The 19823-nt window shown below is 39.3% G+C and overlaps 1 protein-coding gene across 8 annotated transcripts in view; it reads right to left on the bottom strand.

Annotated features, from left to right (window-relative positions):
- The window catches only part of Chd7 (chromodomain helicase DNA binding protein 7), a 194825-nt gene that overhangs the window by 118193 nt on the left and 56809 nt on the right, over window positions 1-19823 (bottom strand). For 6 of the 8 annotated variants that reach the window (XM_004842140.4, XM_004842142.4, XM_004842141.4 and 3 more), the window contains one exon: window positions 12808-14649. In XM_004842140.4, the coding sequence (XP_004842197.1) occupies window positions 12808-14475 (1668 nt within the window). In that variant the 5' untranslated portion in view covers window positions 14476-14649. Of the gene's footprint in view, window positions 1-9620; window positions 12781-12807; window positions 14650-19823 lie in introns of those variants that run through there. The other 2 variants (XM_004842143.4, XM_087190361.1) reach the window with 2 other exon arrangements.

Raw genomic sequence — 19823 nt, 5'->3', positions numbered from 1 at the left:
TTTTTTCTGCTTTAATTGTTTGATATAATTTATCAGTTAAAATGTATATGAGCTTGCTGTTGTTATATAGGTAGGTTTTCAAGCTAGGAATATACTTTCTTTAATAGGTGCTATTCAAATTTTATATTTCCTCCAGAGTTAGTTTAATTAATTTGTCTTCCAAGTTACTTCTTAGAAGCTGTCAAATTTATTTCAAAACAGATTTCTGAAATATGCTTTCTATATCCTTTTAAATTCTGTAAAATCTGTGGTAATGTCTCCTAGATCTTGATATTATAATTTAAAAAATGTATAACTGATACTGTGTAACAGGAAGAAAAGGTCTAAAGGAGCAGGGTAAGTGGGAGGGGTAGGGGAAAGGGAAAAAGGGAAAAGAAAAAATACGAGAAAAGGAAAAAAATGGAAACAAAGTCTTTGCAAATAGGGAAGGGTGGAGGGCATGAAGGTAGGGCAGGGGAAGGGGAAAAAAATAAGAACCAAGATACTCATGTAATGGTACAAGATCCCAATGATGAATGTAACTGTATTTTATACCAAAAATGTACCAATAAACTTAATAGGGGGAAAAAAAAAAAACCCAAAATTTTTAAAAATCGTATGCTATGCTTAACAATTGACTAATACACAGCAAAAACGTACTCCAAAAATAAAAAAAGTGACCTGTTTCAGCTTTACCATGTATGGGCCAGTACAGCCTACTACTATGTAGCAGGGCCAAAGGATATGAGGTACCTATAGTACAGGGCCACTTGTTAAGAAGTAGGAGAGAATAAAATTGGAAACACAAAGCTCACACTGGCTATTTACACAAAAACTCAAAATTTTAGTTGTGCTCTGTATCTCACTTTCTAGTATTTAAAAAAATTATCTTGTTTGGTAATACCTTGAGTAGTGCTACATGAACTTACTAGCCACATGTAGTTAAATTAAAATTAATAAAAATTAAAATTTAAGTTCCTGAGTCTCACTCCCATCTCAAATGGTAAATGGTCATGTCTATGGTTAGTGGCTACCATACTGGTCAGCAAATATAGAACATTTTCAGCAAGACAAAAAGTTTATAGGGGTAAGTTACACATTTTCCACAAACATTCATTATTAGCACGATACCAAATTACAAGGCAAACTTTAGAAAAAATAATTTGGACAACACCAGATATATTGTGAAAAATTTCAGTATACAGTATATTTTAAACATTTTTCTTTCTCTAAACTTCAAATTCAATGAAATTATATGACATCCTGAATTGAAACTATTCTATGCTATTTTTATGGTATAAGACGAGCATTTCTTTTTATACATAGTCTTTATACAGATTACAGGTCAATAAAGTAATACAAACATACATAATATTTGGTAAACACATTGTATCTGATGGACATTAATTAGATAATTTAATAGGTTTTCCAATCTCATTTTTCTTTATCAATATTTTAAAAAATCTAAAACAAAGAAATTTATAAGTACTATAGAAATACTTAAAAACTGTACGATATTAAGTTTGATGATAAAAGGGCTTTTTCCTTTGACATTTAAATTGCAGCAAAGATGTAACAACTGCACTCTTTCCTAAAGAACAAAACCTTGAACATCAGGCTCAATTAGAAGGGAAGTCTCTTTTAGCTTTAAAATTACATAACTCTAAACAGTAAACTTTAAAAAGTGGCAGTGGTGCTATGAGATGGATAAAAATTTCTCCAAAAAAACATAAACTCACACATTCAGAAAATGTGAATCAGCTTGTTAACAATTTTTTAATTCCCTAGTAAACTACAACAGCCCTTTTTTGTTCTTGTTTTACTTTGAAGCATATAAGTTACTTTTTAAGAAAAAGAAATTAGGATAAAGAAGCATTATTGAAGTGGTACAGCTTTCACACATCAACTGAGTTCACAACTGCCTTCAGTGTCACCGGACAGAAACCTATTCCCTAAACAAAGTGAAACGTCATCTCAGGGTTTTGGATAGTACAAAGAAAGGTGTTAGTAACAACAAAGGGTACAGTAGATCAATGGATTTAAGGACAGTATCTGTAAGCTTAAATTTATGTTTAACAAAGTAGACTTAAGTATTAGAGAACTACATATACACCTATATGTTGACTTAGAGATAGTCCAACAGGTTAACCTCTTAAATGCTAGAGGGAATACCAGCAAATTCCCCTAGCAATCTAAAACAGGATGTCATCTTAACCTGCCACTTGCAGTTTCTAAAAACTAAGTGATGCTTTCATTTTCATTGAAATTAGAAATTAAATACTAAGAAAGTAACTGGCTTTTTATATCCAGAACCAAATATTCTGAAGATTCAATTGAAAAGAAATACAGCAATGTGATAGTAGTTTTTGCTTCACACCTCCCCCATAAAAACATCATGAATTTGGGTTTGCTTTTCAACACTGATAAATTGATTTTTAAAGCACTGACAGATAATGCCTTGTTTTACAGAATAAGAGAGTTTTTAAGGTGAAAGTGTAGAAAGTGAACAGAAAGCATTGCTCATTCAACAATCACAGCAGCAGCAGTTATAATAAAAGTATTTAACTTTATTGGGCACTTATCACATGCCACATGCTGTGCTAAAAACTTTATAGCCATTATCTCATTTGATTCTCATAATAATCCTGTGCAATTGGTACAATTATTATCCTCAGGAAACTAAGATTTGGGGAAGTTAAATAAAAATTCAAAGTGACTTAACATAAAATTGAAAGAATTACCCGAAAACGGAGCTCACAGTGCATACAAAACCCACTGTCTTCACAGCTCTGTACTCCTGCCTGTCAACAACCTGCGCCAAGGGCAAGGGCAGAGACCTGGCAGCACCATACAGGATGGATGGCATACAAGATACAAAATGAAAAAAGGGAAACTAACACTTATTCCCACTTACTTATTCTTGGAATTAAATTTACATTTAATATGAAATGTTACTCTAGCAAATTAACATGGTTCAAGTCTTCAATGTGGGAAACTTATGGCAACAGATCTTATGATTTGGTTCATTTTTATTTTATGAATGGCTAGTTTCATATTGATTGTTTTTCATTTTTCTTTACCAATAATAACGTAGCTTAGGGATCTTATTTATATGTAAATATTATTTTTTAACTTACTAAAACTGAACCTGTAAGCATTTCCCGTCCTTTGGAGGTATGGGGATTGAACTAGGGACTTCAAACTGAGTTATAGTTCCCATCTTTTTGTTGTTGCTGTTGTTGTTGTTTTTTGAGACAGGGTCTTGCCAAGTTGCTAAATTGCCCAGGCTGGGCTTGAATTTGCTGTCATCCTGTTTCAGCCTCCAAGAGCACTAGGATTACAGGTGTGCATCATCATGCCCAGCACAAAACTGTAAGGACAGATCTATACCAAAATTAGACTCTGAAATATTTCCTTCCTTGAACTAAGTTTTCTACCATCTTTTCCAAGTAAGAGGGACACCTTGTTTGATCAGAGATCAAGTTAGATAAGATACTGCATAGGAGCTGCCATAGCGTCTTATTTGAAGATGAGATGACTGAACTCCTTTAACATGGTTCCATTGTTCAGATGAATATATTTGAAGTGAAAAAGGAAAAACTGTAGAGGACTATCTCATGGAAATGAAACACTACTTACTTGGCACCTTACTATGTCATCATATATTTTCCCTAGAGAACTCTGACTTCTCCTTTAATCAAGGGATACCTCCATGCACTCCAAAAGCTTTTATTCAGGGAAATGTGTTTGTAGTATGATAGCAGTCAAAAATCGGGTTAGGGCCGGGGATTTAGCTCAGTGGTTCCGGCGCCTGCCTCGCAAGCCCAAGGTCCTGAGTTCGATCCCCAGTACCAAAAAAAAAAAGGGGGGGGAGGTTAGCTTAGTAACAAACCAATTTAAAGCAAAGTCAGCAAATCCTACTTATTTATTGTTCTAGCTCTATTTCTCCCTGTGGGTACTTACAGATTATCTAGCTACAGATTTACAGCTGGAACTACAGAGGATGGAGAGTAACATTAAGATGTCAATACTAAGGTAACTTCTCCAAGTTAGTTTCCCACTGTCCGATTCTGGCAGCTTCCAAAGTGGTATTAAAGTTTAGTACCTCTTTATGCTGACTAACGTTTAGTGGTGTTTAACAGTGAAATCAAACACATCATAACTCTGAATAACTCCACAATTTTATGATTTTTTAAATTAAAGAGAATTTTTAGGCCATAAGAGTTCATAAAGAAACAGGATCTAAACATTGAACCTTAATTTCAAATACTTTTATATTCAACAAGAATTTGAAGTCTCTACACTCCCCCTTCAATGAACAACACATTCAGAGAGATGATTTTTTAAAATTAATTTTGTTGGTACATTTTTGATATACATAATGATCACATTTATTACAGGGAATTTGTACCTGTACATAACAGATCTTGATTCTTTTTTCTCCATTCTCGTCCTCCCTTTCCTTCAACAATTCTTCCCCCCCTCCCTTGTTTCTTGTTTTTTAAAGTTCAGAAAAAGGGATAATCTAAAGTTCTCTGCCTATTCACTGATAAGGAAATACAGTCACCAATCTCCTAACCACCTATACTGGGCAGCTGCTGGCAGGAGACCAGGACACTTCATACCCACCAAATGAATGACTGTGGAATTCCTGTGCTAATGCTGCAAATCTGCGGCAGCCATCTGACAGAGGGAGCAGGCAGGGCACAATTTCATTTAGAACACTTGACATTCACAAACCCTCAACAAGGTTTCCCAACATTCTACTGCACCTCCTCGATATTCAAGTCTTCATGCCCTTGGTCAAAACAGAAAAGCTTTTGGGAGTAATAACTCCCACTTATACTTTACAATAATTGTTTTTGCTTTCACATGGTTAAAGTCTTGGGACTCTCCTAAAACCTACGACACAAAATTAGTAAACATAGAAAATGGTGGATGGGGCCGGGGATTTAGCTCAGTGGTTCTACCGCCTGCCTTGCAAGCACAAGGTCCTGAGTTCGAACCCCGGTACCAACAACAAAAAAAAGAAAATGGTGGAGAATAGATCAAATATATTTTCAAGCAAATCAGAAACATGATCTTCATCAAAAGTCATCAGAAAGGCATATTTCCTTCAAGTAACTGCCTGGGTGATGACTTTGATTCAAACTTTAAGACAAGAGGTAAGAAAATGCCTTCTAGCCTTACCTAGGCTTCACTCTCGCTGTTCTGGAAACTGCCTACCAAAAAAGCAAGGAGGATGAATTCCTGTATCTATGCTGACTTTTTAAAACGGTTCCAATTTCTTGACGTTTTGTCAACTTTCTTTAAATTCTCCATCATCACCATCCCTAATACTATGTCCTAAAAAGTTCTCCTGTATTTTTTACAGTAAGTGAAAAAATAACAAAACAAAATCTCACTCCTGGTGAGGTACTATCACCTACTAAAGTCTTGTGAGGCATAAGCACAAGTTTGCTACTGACTTTTTTGACAAATAAAAGAGATACATTCAGCAACAAGGGAAAAGTAAGGGCCATCTCTTTACCTACAGCGTATTTACAGATTTATAGCTGAAGCTACAGAAAATGCAGAGTAACATTAGGATCACAATCCTAAGGTAAATCTTCCACATTAGTTCTGGCAATTAGTTCTTTTCCCCTGATTGTCCCCCAATTCTCTCCAAGTACTATTTCCTAAGTATTATCTTACAGTGCCTGAGATTGCCTTTCCCAATGAACGATAAAATGAAGAAAAGATAAAAAGAGGATGTGCATAATGGTAAAAATGAAGCTTTCTCTTTTGCCCTTAAAGAACAAATTTCATAAAGAAAGTAAGACAGAAGCAAAAAGATATTATAAATGAGGGATAGGGATGCTAATTACTAAAAGTTATCCACATAGCTTTTGAAACTGAAATCTTGAAAATGGCTGCAATCTACCTTTTTTCCTACAAGACAGACACAATTTAGACAGCCTTTGTGGGAATCCAAACAAATGAAATCCTGTTAATCTATCTTTTCATGAACTGATGGTGATCTGTCTCTGTTTGTCTCTCTCACTCACACACACCTCCAAAACTGCATTTATTGATGATATTTAATCAATACTACTATTTTTCCAACCTTACTAAGGGTACCCTAAGGTAACACCTGTCTTGAAGATTACTACCATATGAGACTAAACAATTTAAAATTTAGATGTGCATAAATTTATCTATACAGACTTTTAAAAAATTATGTTTAACAACAGGTATGGAATAAGTATAGCACTGTGCTGTTTAACATGGAAGCCACCTGTGGCTACTGAGCACCTTAAATACAGCTCTTCCCAACTATGTAAAATACACATCAGATTTCAAATACTTATGTAAAGTATCTCACAATTTTCTTTTTTTTTCTTTTTTACAGTACCAGGGATCGAACTCAGGACCTTGCACTTGCCAAGCAGGCGCGGTGCCACTGAGCCACATCCCTGGCCCACAAATTTTTAATACTGATTATATATAGGAATAATATCTTCATTACGTTGAGTTAATTGAATATATTATTAAATTAATCCATTTTTTATGTGGCTACTTTAAAATATTTGTTTTGCATTTGTAGCTCCCACTATACATAAAATGGATAGTGCTGATCTAAAACATAATAAATACTCGAAGAAATGATGAATAGCATCTTATACAGAATTTAAATAACAAAATCTCTCATCGACCTCAGGGAAGGTCTTTGTCATGCCTCCACCTTTTACCATAAGATGCCTAATATGCACCTTCAAAAGAAAACTAAAAAACTAAGTTCTTATTACCCACATACAACCTTCATAAAAGTCAAGGAAAAAAAGTACTCTTTTCCATAGTAAAAGCCATCTAAGAGACAAGGCTACCATGGAGCCTATTCATATTTTCAGAGGGTGAAACAAAAGTTCTGATGGCGCAGTACTCTTCCTCTGCTTTAACTCTGTACTTGGCACTATTTTAACCCACTGAAATTCTGACCTTTGTGATAAACCAACTATGCTAAGAAAAAGTGCAGGGAAGTTACTTATTAAGCCATGGTACATACAAATTGAGGTGGTCCGAAGCAATACTAGAACCTTCATGAAAAACAATGGGTTGCTACACATTCCTGTTGGACTAGGCAAATAGAGCAGTAAAGGCTGATGGCTTGCTCTACTGAATCAAAGGTCTTGAAAAGATAATCACTGCCACCAGTATGTGGGAAGAATCAGGGCCTTCCTCCCCCTTTCTTCTGTGAGCAGTACAGGGGAAGGTAGTCCGCTCCAATGAGGTCCGTGTGAGGAGCCTGTTTTCGGAAAGTGATTAGTACACCTGGGAAAGCCCAGAACACCACTTACATAAAAGGCAGACTTGCTGTTATTGTTGTTGTTTTAAAGAGCTAATTCTCTCCCCCATGTTCCTCAGGCACTGATACATCTACTCTGTTAAAAGGGCTTTCCCCCCTTGTTCTACTCACAGTTTGCATACTAGATACTCAAGATGCTACTTTTCCCCACAGACTTACTTAATCGTTGCCAACTATTCTGCCCATGTCTGGAATTTTGTATTTACTGGGTAAACAGAGAGAGTCTTAAATGACTGACTAGGCTTGAAATTTATTAGGAAAATGTTTTCCCAGAAAAGCTTTAAAAATGTTTATAAGGTGTCACAGGGAGATAGAAAATTGGAAAAACTGAACCACTGGCTCCTTCTAGTTCTTCTCTTTCTCTTTTTTTAATCTCCTAGGGGAAAAAAACTACAAAGGGGAATTATTACCTATTAGCTCAATTCTAGTGGCCCTTTAAATATTTTTCTACTTTTGTTCTCTTTCATAATGACAACATTTTAGGCCAAAATAAGGAAAAGGACACCAATATGCCCAAAATATATTTATTCCAAGAGCACAGTGTTTCAGACTTTAAAAAGTTCCACCAGAACTTTCATCTGAGAGAGTAATTCATGAATTGGGATACCTGTGTGGACTGTGCAGTACAAGTTACTCAGAAGCTCGGGGACTTGCCTGGAACCTGAAGGACAATCCATTTAGTCTTTCTTGAGTAAGTTCTTCAAATGAGGAAAATGTCATTCTTGCTTTCCCTCTAGGTTGTTCTCACCCTTGTCTACAGTGCTTTGTACCTGCTCCCACCCCTCCTCTGCTCCCTTCACACTCCTGGATGTAGCAGTGTCCCACAGTGCTGCCTCCACGCTGAAAACCTTCCAGGGCAGCCAGGAACATGAGCCAGGACTGTGCAGCTTTCTCTCCCCCATGCTCCAGCCCCACATTACAGTATTCAAGGGACAGCCAAAGCCACAGAGAACTCTCATCTTTGCACGCATTGCTTCCTAATCTTTAAATTCCTCCCCCCACTTACCAATTCTTCTCTCAACTAGGACTGATCTTCCACAAGTCAGGAAAGCCACTTTTCCCCCAGAAAGCCTTTCCAGATCCCACTCACACACAACCTAAGACGGAAAACCCAGTGCTGTTCTCTACAATGCACTTTTTATTGCATGTCCTGTCTTGAACCCCTTCTTTCCACAAGATCCTTCTCTCTCCCCCAACAAGGGACATTTAGAGTACCTCCATATTTGACAAATGCTCTCTGAAACCAAAAAAGTAGAGCCAAACAATTATTGACAATGTTTGACAAGGAACTATGTGAGATTATTTTTTAAACTTTTCAACAGATAATTCTTAATACTTATTAGCCCTAGACAATGTATCAATTCTTGGCCCCCCACCTACTCTAAGATGTTACTACTAATCTCACTATACTCCAATCAGAAAAGCATATGAACCCTAATTTAATAGACAAGGGAATCAAAGCCCTGGGGCTAAGGAATAAGCCCAAGGTCAGGATGTTAGAAATCAGCTAATGGTGCTTCTATCAAAAGGTCCAAAGCTGGGCTGGGGATTTAGCTCAGTGTTTCCGCTGCCTGCCTCACAAGTGGAAAGACCCGAGTTTGATCCCCGATACCAAAAAAAAGAAAAGAACAATTCTAAAGCCATGGGCTAGGGACCCTAGAAGGTCTGTAATGGCAAAACTACTAATACATATGATAATGAGAAGTCATTTACCTTTTCACACTCAAGTCTCTCCAAATGGGCAATGGATCCTCCCAGAGGTTCTTGAGTTTCATGCAGATTGCATTTTTGGGTAGTCCCAGGGATTCAACCCAGGGCCTTCCACTGTTAAGCACACACTCTACCATTGAGCTACATCCCCAGCCACTGGTTTATTATTTTTAAATGATTAACAAATAAATATTTTGAATTTATCTCAGTTTAAATATCTCAGAAAGTAGACATCAATAGACATACCCACATATACACATTTTGGGGCTCCTCAATAATTGTTAAGAATGCAGGGATCTGAGATGAAAAACTTGGAGAATCACTGTTGTAATCACTATGAAGAAATGTGGTAGGGTTTTCCCAAATGAAAGAATTTCAATTAAGCAATGTCCATAAACCAAAGTGTCAATTTTGTGTTTTGATTCAAGAGACCTTTTAGTCCTAATATTTTTGTTTACTTCTCAATATAGATTTATCTGAAGATATTTAAATGTTATAAAATTTAGAAAATACTCATTTAGAATACTTAAAGAGCATAAATTCTGTTTTAAAAAGTGGAAAAACTCAAACCAGGCATAGTGCACACCTGTAATCTCAGCACTCAGGAGGCTGAGGCAGGAGCATCACCGTGAGTTGGAAGCCAGTCTGGACTACATAGTGAGTTCAAGGCCAGCCTGAACAGCATAGTGAGACCCTGCCTTAAAAAAAAAAAAAAAAAAAAAAGAAAAGTGAAAAACTTACACACATGTGATGGCATACAACTGTAATCCCAGTATTCAGGAGGCTGAAGCAGGAAGATCTTAAGTTTGAGACCAGCCTGGGCTATATAGCAAGACCCTGCCTCAAGAAACCATAAATAAGTAAATAAATAAACAAACAAACACACACACAAGAAAAACTCAAGAAGAATCAATCTGAAGGTGATAATTCTGTTACCAAATACATGGTTATTTCAACCTGACCCAGCAGCTTCTTTGTTACCCAGCATCATTTTTAACCATCACTCTATCATTTATAAACTGCAAAATAAATCTAGTAGTTTTAAAGCAAAGTATTGTTGGATAGATTTGCTAGGGTGCAATGTGAGTCATTCAGAAGGAGAGAGATCTTCAGGGTTATGTGACAGCATTTTAAGTCAGTCATATTATTAGTCTTCCTCACACTTGGCAACAGCGGCTGAAGAGGCTGAAAAAAATGCTCAGATCAAATCCAGTATCCACCACTAAGGCTGTATTCTGTAATATTTAACCTGTCTCTTAGAAATTAAAATTAATTTTACAGAGTATGTGTATGTGTGCTGACAACTATAAAACAAGGTTTGTGATTTAGGAGATCAGAAATTAAAACCTAGAAAATTAACTTGTATCCCATGGACATTATTATGTTATTATAGATAGTGGTGATCATCACTTCCACTTCATCTATTTGGGATGGGTTCTAGTTTTGTTTTACTGATGAAGAATCTAAGGTTCAGAAGGGTTCAGTCACTTGCCCAAGGTCACCAAGCTACTAAGTGGTAAAACAGGAACTCAAGTAACCTTTCTGACTTTTCCCAAAACTTTATATCTCCCTAGGATTATTTTCAAAACAGGGCTCCAAATTCTGAAGTAGATACCAAGTTTATCAGAAAATAAGAAAGCAAATACCATGAGCAAAATGGAAACCCTAACAGTACTTGTAAGGAAACGACCTCGGATCCGCTCCAGCATCCTGGGTTTGTCCATGGAAAATGTGCTCCAGGGGCTGCACGCTTGGGGTCTCCTGGCTTCCAGCTCAGGAGTGCAAATGTCAGAGCCACAAATCTCCTCTCACTCATACGTGGAAGTGTCCGTTCTCTTAAAACTGGGGAAAGGTGGAGGACACTAACAATTCCCATCCCAGGATCCAGCTATCCTTACTCATAGGGCATCTCCTGCAACTGTACTTGTCCTCTAGTGAGGAGAGAAGCTGTTGGAAGAGAGCCACTTCTCTAAAACAACCCCTTCTTTAGTAAAAAAAAAAAAAGAAAAAAACCTTCCAGAGAACAAGAAAAAAAGAAATTCTGTCCTTTTCCCCATTATAGCTGGCTGGGTCATTCTGAGGAGGCCCTGAGGTGGCTACAATGGAAAAGGGAAAAGGCAGGCTGATCTGACCCCACAGCCCTCTAGGGCTTGGTCCTGCACTCACGTGGCCCCTGTGCAGTCGCAGTCAGTTGACTCCCAGACCTTTCCTGCCACCCTCTGTGAGCCCTAAGAGCCCTGCAGGAGGCCAGACAACTTCCAGAATTCCTTTCCCTAGCAGAAGAAACCCTGTCTTCACTACAGTGCAAGTAAAACCCCAAATCCCTAGGCACCCTAGGGTCCCCAGGAGGCTTTTGTGACCTCCACTCCCACAGCCTGGCCCAAGCTGATGCTGCAGGGCTCTGGTACTGAAGGTCAGTACTCAATTCCACTGAGATGCCTGAGTGGCTCTGCTTCTTGACCAAGCCCTTTTTTCTTCCACATTGCTTCAACCTCTTCTCCTACTACCTGATCCCTAACCCTAACTTTTCTTAACAGCCTGGACAATTGCTTCACACTTCATCTGTTGCTTCCCAGTATGTCCTGTGTACTATCACTGACTCCCCATTAAGCACAGATTCCTTAAAACAGAGTACAGTCTGGACCACTCACCTATATGTACTTTCCAACTTGAGGCTGTTTTCCTGCAGCAAGCTGCCTTCCAGGTGTCCTTGTTTATAAAACCACATACACCACCTGCAAGGTCTTCTCAGAATCATTTTCCTGGAGTAAGCCCTGTTCAAATTCCAAGCAGCCCTACCAACTGGTATCTCCTCTATCAAGACATTTCTCACATAACCATGCATGGTCTTTTACTGTTCTGTATTTTCACAGCTCATGTTTCCCCAAATTTAAGTTCATCAAGAACAAGTGTTATAACTTACAGCTCTAAAATCACCTATTGTACCCTCTAAAACCAAGTTGGAATCCTAATGGAAGATATACAGTGTACAGACATATCTGTATACATTATTTTTCCTAGAGCAACAGCATCAACATCAAATTTTATAATAAAAAGATGTCTGTGAATAGTAAATCTTTCTCTTATAGTCTGAAGGATAACAAAAATTTCGGCTTACAAAAAAGGAAGACTCCTACTTCAATACTAGGTACCCAAATCTGAGACCAAATTCTGTGAATTATTATTTATTACGGTTTCCTACGGTCTGCAGTTAAATTCATATACTTAATAGATGATAAAAGTAGATATTTTGTGGCTTCTCAAGAAAAAAATCAAAAAGAAAAAATGGAGACTACCACAAATATGCAAAACTTTGCTGGAAATTAAACTTCAGCATACTTTTAAAACAGAGAAAGAAGAAAAGACAAGAAAGAATAGAGAAAGAAAAAAGAGAAGGAAACAAAAACAGTCTAATGGGTATCCTGAGTCCAATGTCCAGCACTCTGCTGGCAGGGTCTCAGGTCCTTACAGGCAGAGACACAGTCTCAGTTAACTATGCATCTGCACCCAGCATATGTACTCAGCACCCAACACAATTCCTATTACAGGAAGATCCAAGAATTCTTGAGTGGATGAGTACATGTATAAGCCAACAAGTGAGTTAGTAAAGGGGGTAATTAGGAAAAAAATGAAATGTTGAGACAACCAACAAAATAAAAATTCAGGCGCTCATAAAGAAAAGACTTTTCCTAACTTTAAAGGAAAATTCTATTAGACGAGTCAATCATGTTGAGTTTTGCACTGCAATGCATGCAGGCTCTGCATCCCCTTACCTGATGCACAGGCACTTTCTGTGGGGTGTTCTGGGGTGATGGGTGGAGCTGTGCCCAAGGCTGGTGATGAGGGTGTGGGGGTGAAGACTGGTGGTGCAAGCCCGGGTGGGGCTGCAGCGGAGAGCAGGTTGGCAACTGCTGAAAAGACGGTTGCTGACCAGGATGCTGCTGGCCCGGTATCAATCGTTCCTGGATCGCTTGTGGGTCTGCAAGGCCAACACCAGGACAACCATTTGGTCTCAGGTGGCCAGTCAACTCCCTTGGTGCTGAGGACATGCTCATAAATGGACGAGACTGCTGCATGTTTCTGGGGCCCATATTCCTCTGTCCGATTCCCATGGCACCAGGGGGCTGGTGAGACGGCTGAGGGTGGGGTATATTTGGATAACTGCCAACTTCCATTGGTAGCCCAGCACTCCCAGGCCTGACCTGTGGAGGAGGTGTGCCTGCTGGATTACTACTCATTGCTTTCATGGGTGACATGGGAGGTGGAGAGGCATAAGTTCCCTGAGGCTGTGAAGGATGCATAGTTTGTGTGTTCATTTGGTTAAGTGAGCCACTGGGGTGGATGGGCTGCTGGTGCATTAGTCCTTGACCACTGTTTGATGGGAATCCTACAGCATTGGGGTATCTTGGTACGGACGGATTCATTGGAGTATTATTTGTAAGGCCTAAATTTTGATTCATCCCTGTATTGTTAACTAATCCCTGATTTAGGTTACTGTAAGGATATCGAGAATACTGCCCTGAGTTGTTTATAGTAGGAGAGGGGACTGTCTGGCTCCGAGAGCTAAAGTTAAGGGTTTGTGGCCTAACAGCCCCTTGTTGAGGAGGATTCGGGGAGAATCTGGGACCGTGGGCAACAGATTCTCCATGGAGAGCAGTAGGGGGGTGGTGGTGGAACTGCTGCACCGAGTGACGCAAGGAAGGTGCCATGCTGGGGCTCTGCTGGGGCACGTGGGACAAGTGGCCGGGTCCTGAGGTGGCAATGAAGGGACTTCCCTGACTGAGGCCCTCCTGACCTTGGGGAAACTGGCTCATCCTCTGCTGTGGCTGACGATGCTGTTGCATGGAAAAATCCCCACGTGCCATATAGCTGCCCATCTGCTGCATGTGCTGAGGGTGGCCCTGTGCTGGTGGCCCCGATGGAGCTGGCTGCGGTGGCTGTGGCTGTGGCTGCTGTTGCTGGTAGGGAGCTCGTATCTGATCCGGTACCTGAACAGCCCGGGGACCCCACATGGATCCACTGTCCACAAAAGATTGCCCATGCCTTTCATTTTGCATGCCAGAGTAGACTCCCATCTGACCACCGCCACTGCTACCATGGGGCACCTGGGGAACGGAAGGGGTGTGATACTGTGAGTGTGGAGACGCCAGTCCATTCCCAGGGGCACTGCTCATCATTCTGTTAGGCTGATCCATCAGATGCATCTTTTGTTGTTCATACTGATTATAGTGATCAAAATGGGTCAACTTTGTTTGATTTTGATTAGTGGAGGGATGATGAAGGGATGGCTGTAAAGAAGCAAACCCTTGGTCTATTGGCATTTGCTGACCCATAGGATTTACTGGATTTTCAGGGTAACCACATTCTCCAAGGCCTTCAAGGCCTTCACTGAAGATATTCCCATCCTCGCCAAAAAGACTCATCATTCCTGGATCTGCCATCTTCTTCCAACACACGGCTCCTCCCAACTAGAGCTTGGGAGCTTGTCTGTGCTTCGCTTCACTGAGGTGTTTGTCCTCAAAGCCTATAATCCTTAACTAATCTTCTTCATGTCATTCCATATTTCTTTAATTCTCTTGGACCATGCAGTGTCAGGCAAAGTCTGGATATAGGTCCTAGAAGGGAGTGGGAGGTGGGGAAGAAGAAAACAAAGAATTAGAAACAAATAATAAAAACTTCCAGTATTTTACACATTTGAATTTGGTTTCCATTAACAATACTAATCTAGCCCCCTTGCTGAGTTGTATTTTATAAATCTAGTTCACTTTAAGAGAAACTCATTAGCTTCTACCAGAAGCATTATTATGATCAGTTACTTAGAAAGCAAGCAAAACACTAACCTTAACCTTAAATTAATCCATTCACTACACTTCCTAGTGTTCCATTCTTGGATGGAAGAGAACAAAAGAACACAACATGAAGCAGCAGCAGCTGCCACAGCAGGCAAGCAGATGTATGAATATAGCCAAGCAGCCCATCTGCTAAACTAAAGCCCTGGAAATACTCTGGTTACCAACAGCCTGTCCTTAACCTTATTCCCCTGAGCAATGTAATCAGATGAGCACCAGCAGCACCAAGGGCTGGGAAAAGCCCAACTTAGTTAAATTGATTGTAGGATTATAGAAATACCAAAATCAGTTATTTCGTATAAACTAGGTATTTACAGCGCACATACAACTACGCAACAACAGAGGCATCTAACAAGAAACTGCCCATCATAATGCTGAAAAGCAAGCTTGAGAACAGTATAACAAATTCATAATTTCATTATGTTTAATGCCAGGGATATATAAGACTCAGAAAGCCTACAAGAACAGCTTTCATTCAAGAGCACCAGTTTTACTCGTGGCTCTGGGCCCACCATGTTCCTGATCTTTGGTAACAACAGAAGGGCCCAATGACCAGGCTCATTATTCATCTGCAGGCACACTGGGCTCTGGTGCTGGACCAGAACCCCATGTGAGCACTCAGGGAAACTCTAAGTGGAAGGACACTTTGTAGCCAATGACCATTCTTATTAGTAGAGACAAACACCTCTCCCCCAAAACTAGTCAAAACTGAAAATTATTTCAATAGAATAATGTTCAAAATATCCACATGGACCTCACCACTACCTTGCCCTTCTAGGACAAGGCAGGATCTAAGCAGGAAGGAGAGATGTGGGCAGGCACATCCATCAGCATTCTACATACTCCCGGCACACGGAACACACTATTTAATGCTTCACATTTTACCTTAACTCTTCCTAACTGATTTGGTGTCAGAGTAAAAAAAACAGTTTAAAGAATGCTTCAACAATCGAAACAAGAAAGTGTTTCTGTTGAGTCCTAATTGAATCAACAACCTAATAAAGAAGTAATTCACATAGGAAAAATGCCTGAAATCTTAGACATCTTTGGAATTTAACTCATTTTTTCTCTTTTATAAGTACATCAAGCATTATGTGATATTGGCCCACTTGAAAAAGCAGTAGCTTGTTGAAGAATTTCCAAAGTGATGCTATAAACAAGATCAGTAATAAATTCTGTAGACATGTTTCTATATGACTATGGAAATGAACAATGGGCTGACCAACTCTACTGAGGACTTAGCAGTAAGACAGATCAAGATTCCACTTCTATCTGCCCTAGTCTAACATACTCCTAACAAGGGGAGAATTGTGCTTACAGAAAATGTAAACAACATTCCTGCTCACTGTCAGGACTACAGGCATAACACCTAAGAGGGTCTTCAGGTCTGCAGTTTTCAGGAGACAGCTGTCAGCTGAAGTCAAAGATAGTCAAAGGTCTCCTCACTCTACCGCTAAACTGCCATAAATTTTCTGATTTATTTTCTCCAAATACAGAGGTCAGATGGGCAAGAATCAGGTGTATATGAAAGCCATTTTGCTGAAAACATTCTGTTTTCCTGCCCAACTCCTTAAAAGCCAAAATAAAGAAAAGAAATCCCCAGTGCAACAAATATTTATAAATTGAATTTACCCCTAAAAAGCTTAAGCAGTCAGTCAGAATTTATTCACAGCTCATGCTAAATTTCACAGAAAAAAACATTAGAATGGACTTGATAATAGCTTAAACCAGCCATGTAGGCTATTTACCAAAATAATCTTTCACATTAGCTTAAGGAAAATAGTATCTACTTATTTATGACCTGGAAGGTCTTGTTTTATACGAGAACAGCTTCATCCTCCTGGGTCCAAAGAAGGTCATTAGAGGAAATGCCACTAACTGAATGAGGTCCCTGGCCTGCTCTGGCAGGAAAGGGAGTACAGAAAAAGTGGATAGCAGCGCCCGACTTGTGCAGCCCCACTGACTGAGTGGCAGAGGCAGAGCTAGCTTGGAGAAGCAGTAGTGAAGTCAATTAAGTCTCAGCAGAAGGCAGAAATGAAGCTGCATACAGGCATGGGAAGGAGGAAACGGAGAACTTGTGGAGAATAACTGTATCGACACTTGGCTTTGTTCTTCCAGTTCCCTGCTATTTCTCAGAAGCATGAAAAATGCAAGCATTATATGGAATCAAACAAGCATGTCGCCCACCACAACTGCAACCACACTCAGGTGAGCCCCAGGCAGAAAAATTTAAAAACTGGCTTCTCGATCTGTCATCGGTGACTACTCACACTCAGGCCACCATCAATGCCTTCCTGTCTCTTTTCTAACTGACCTCCAGACCTTGCTGGTAACTATGCCAGGAATCCATCTGGTAGCTCCAATTCATATTTCTGATTTGAACTAATCTAATTAAATTATTTTGGTCTTTTTTTTATTTGATCAAGACTATGAGAATGCCCTCTTTCCCAAGTCACAGCTGCAATGTGTAATTTTGTGTTTCTATATTTATGTAAAATTCCTTTTTGAAGGCTTCTCCTTTGTCTACATTCAACACCTACATTTCCTATGGCTATACCAGCACTGTTCAGTGGACCACAAATGAAATTTATATGCAATTTTTAATTTTCCGGGCCCACATTTTTAAAGTATCCAAAAAAAAAAAACAGTGAAGTGAATTTTAATCATTTCCATTTCACCCAATGTATGAAACATGAGACATGAACTGAAGAGTAGTCCAGAAGGTGCTTGGGGTTTAGGACAGACGGTGCTCCACTAAGAGAACCCTTGACTCTGCAGAGGCACACTGTAAAACAAATTGCCAACATTTCTGAGCTAGCAAGTACTTTGGAAACCTTTAAGATCCAAACCCCTCTTTAATAAACAGATGAAAACCCCTTTTATAAACGGACAGGACCAAACATTTTGTACAAAATACATTAGTGATAAACAACTTCCCCAAAATGAAAGCAATGAATAAATGAAATAGTGGCATACTAATGAAGACAAAATAGTAAAGATCTTCATTTACGCTTCATTCATTCAGAGATGATTCACTAAAACAACACTGCTGTCATCAAACAGAAGAGAATTTCCTTTCAAAAAATATTTAATTACACCATATATAACTTTTAGGGAGCAAGAACATTTTGGAGCCAAGTTGGGGCTATCAGTAAATTTTATTGGGAATAAGCAGGATTGAAAATAGGCAGATCCTAGCTGGGCGTGGTGGCACACACCTATAATCCTAGCACTCAGGAGGCTGAAGCAGGTGGATTGCTGTGAGTTTGGGACCAGCCTGACCTATATAATGAAACCCTGTCTTTAAAAAAAAAAAAAAAAAAAAAAGGGTGGATCCAAACAAACAAGTGAATGGCACATAAAGAATCAGTGCTGAGGGCTGGGGATTTAGCTCAGTGGCACCGAGCCTGCCTCACGCACCTGCCTCACGAGCCCGAGGTCCTGAGTTTAATCCCCAGTACCAGAAAAAAAGAAAAACAATCAGTGCTGAGAGCAATGGGTACACAAGAAACCAAATGAATATAAGTTACAAATCATTAATATTTTGAAAAAACACTTACATGTACATTTGTTATTACACTTGATCTTAGCCAAAAGGCTGAGAAGTGATTGTACATTTGTTATTAAATAAGGTAAATTTTATCACATTATATACTTGATATATAAATGTCTACATATATACTTAATACAGTGAATTTCTGACCTCCCAAAATGTAAACGATTCCTAACTGCTTTTCTCGAAGCACAAGGGCATTTGTATAGCTGAATTTTAATTTAGCACTACAATGACACAGAACTTTTTGTGTCATCTGTGCGGACTAGAAACCTAGCAAGAAGATAATTGACCCCAAGACACCTTTCATGTATCTCAAAATATTCCTGTATCTCAACCACATTTCAGGCAATTGTGTAAGCAAACTGCCATCCCAAGGAAACCTTTTCATAATTATCCAATACACACAGGCAAGTATGAAGTCATAGGGCACTTGCCTATTAGATGCTGAAGACTATCCTACTCCTTGATTTTCAATTGTTCTCTAAATCTCTTCCACCTCCAAAGACCCAGAGGTATAGAACCTAACTTCGACAATGATTGGGGGGTGGGGGTGGAGCATGTATCAGAATTTCCAAGGTAGTGTCTTAAGACTGGAAAAACAACGTATCACCACCCTCACCACAACCCACGAAGGCCTCTCTCAAACATCAAGGTGACAAATCATACCAAGAGAGGGAAAGGATCCATATGCAGATAGGCGGACACACAAAGATAAAGGGCTCACATACTGCTGAGCTTCTATTCAAACTGAAAGTCCTTTCACACTGATCATGAAACCTGAAGACAACAATCTCCCCGCTCTCAACTAGGCCTCTAAACAAACAACTTGGAAAAGAGAAAAGTTCAGCAGGGCCAATGCTTGCTGTTGGAGTGGGCATCTAATCAACTGTCCAGGACCTAGATAAAGAATCAGGAAGTTCCTCCAAGGTGCCAACAAAAGAACAGTAGTTCAACACACATTAGTTCCAGATCTGCTTGATGGATCAAATGATGCCCTTCCTGAACCCTCTGACAGAGACATTTGTACCCTCATCAGTATGCTGGGGCAGAGATGACACACTAGGCCATCTGAGCTAGCAGCTACTAGCCCCATGTTGCTTTTTTGTTTTGTTTTTACATTTTTTATTCATACATGTTTACAGTACATGTTTACATTTCTTGTGTGGAGCCCTTCCCCTCCATCTCTTGATCCCCTTACCATCTGAAAAAGATCTATTTCCCTAGTTCTCATTATCTAAATAAAATTTAAAATTCAGTGTTGTATTCTTGCAAGCCACATTTCAAGTGCTCAAGAGCCACATGAGGTTGGCAGTTGTTTATTTGAAAGTACATATATAACACTTTTTTTTTTTTTTGGTACTGAGGATCGAACTCGGGACCTTGT

This window comes from Heterocephalus glaber, unplaced genomic scaffold (genome assembly GCF_053883595.1).
Source record: "Heterocephalus glaber isolate CG9 unplaced genomic scaffold, H.glaber_assembly_v1.0 deba00001553, whole genome shotgun sequence".
Lineage (NCBI taxonomy): Eukaryota > Metazoa > Chordata > Mammalia > Rodentia > Bathyergidae > Heterocephalus > Heterocephalus glaber.
The sequence above is the reverse complement of the archived record's forward strand: the minus strand, read 5'-3'. Positions and strand labels throughout refer to the sequence as shown.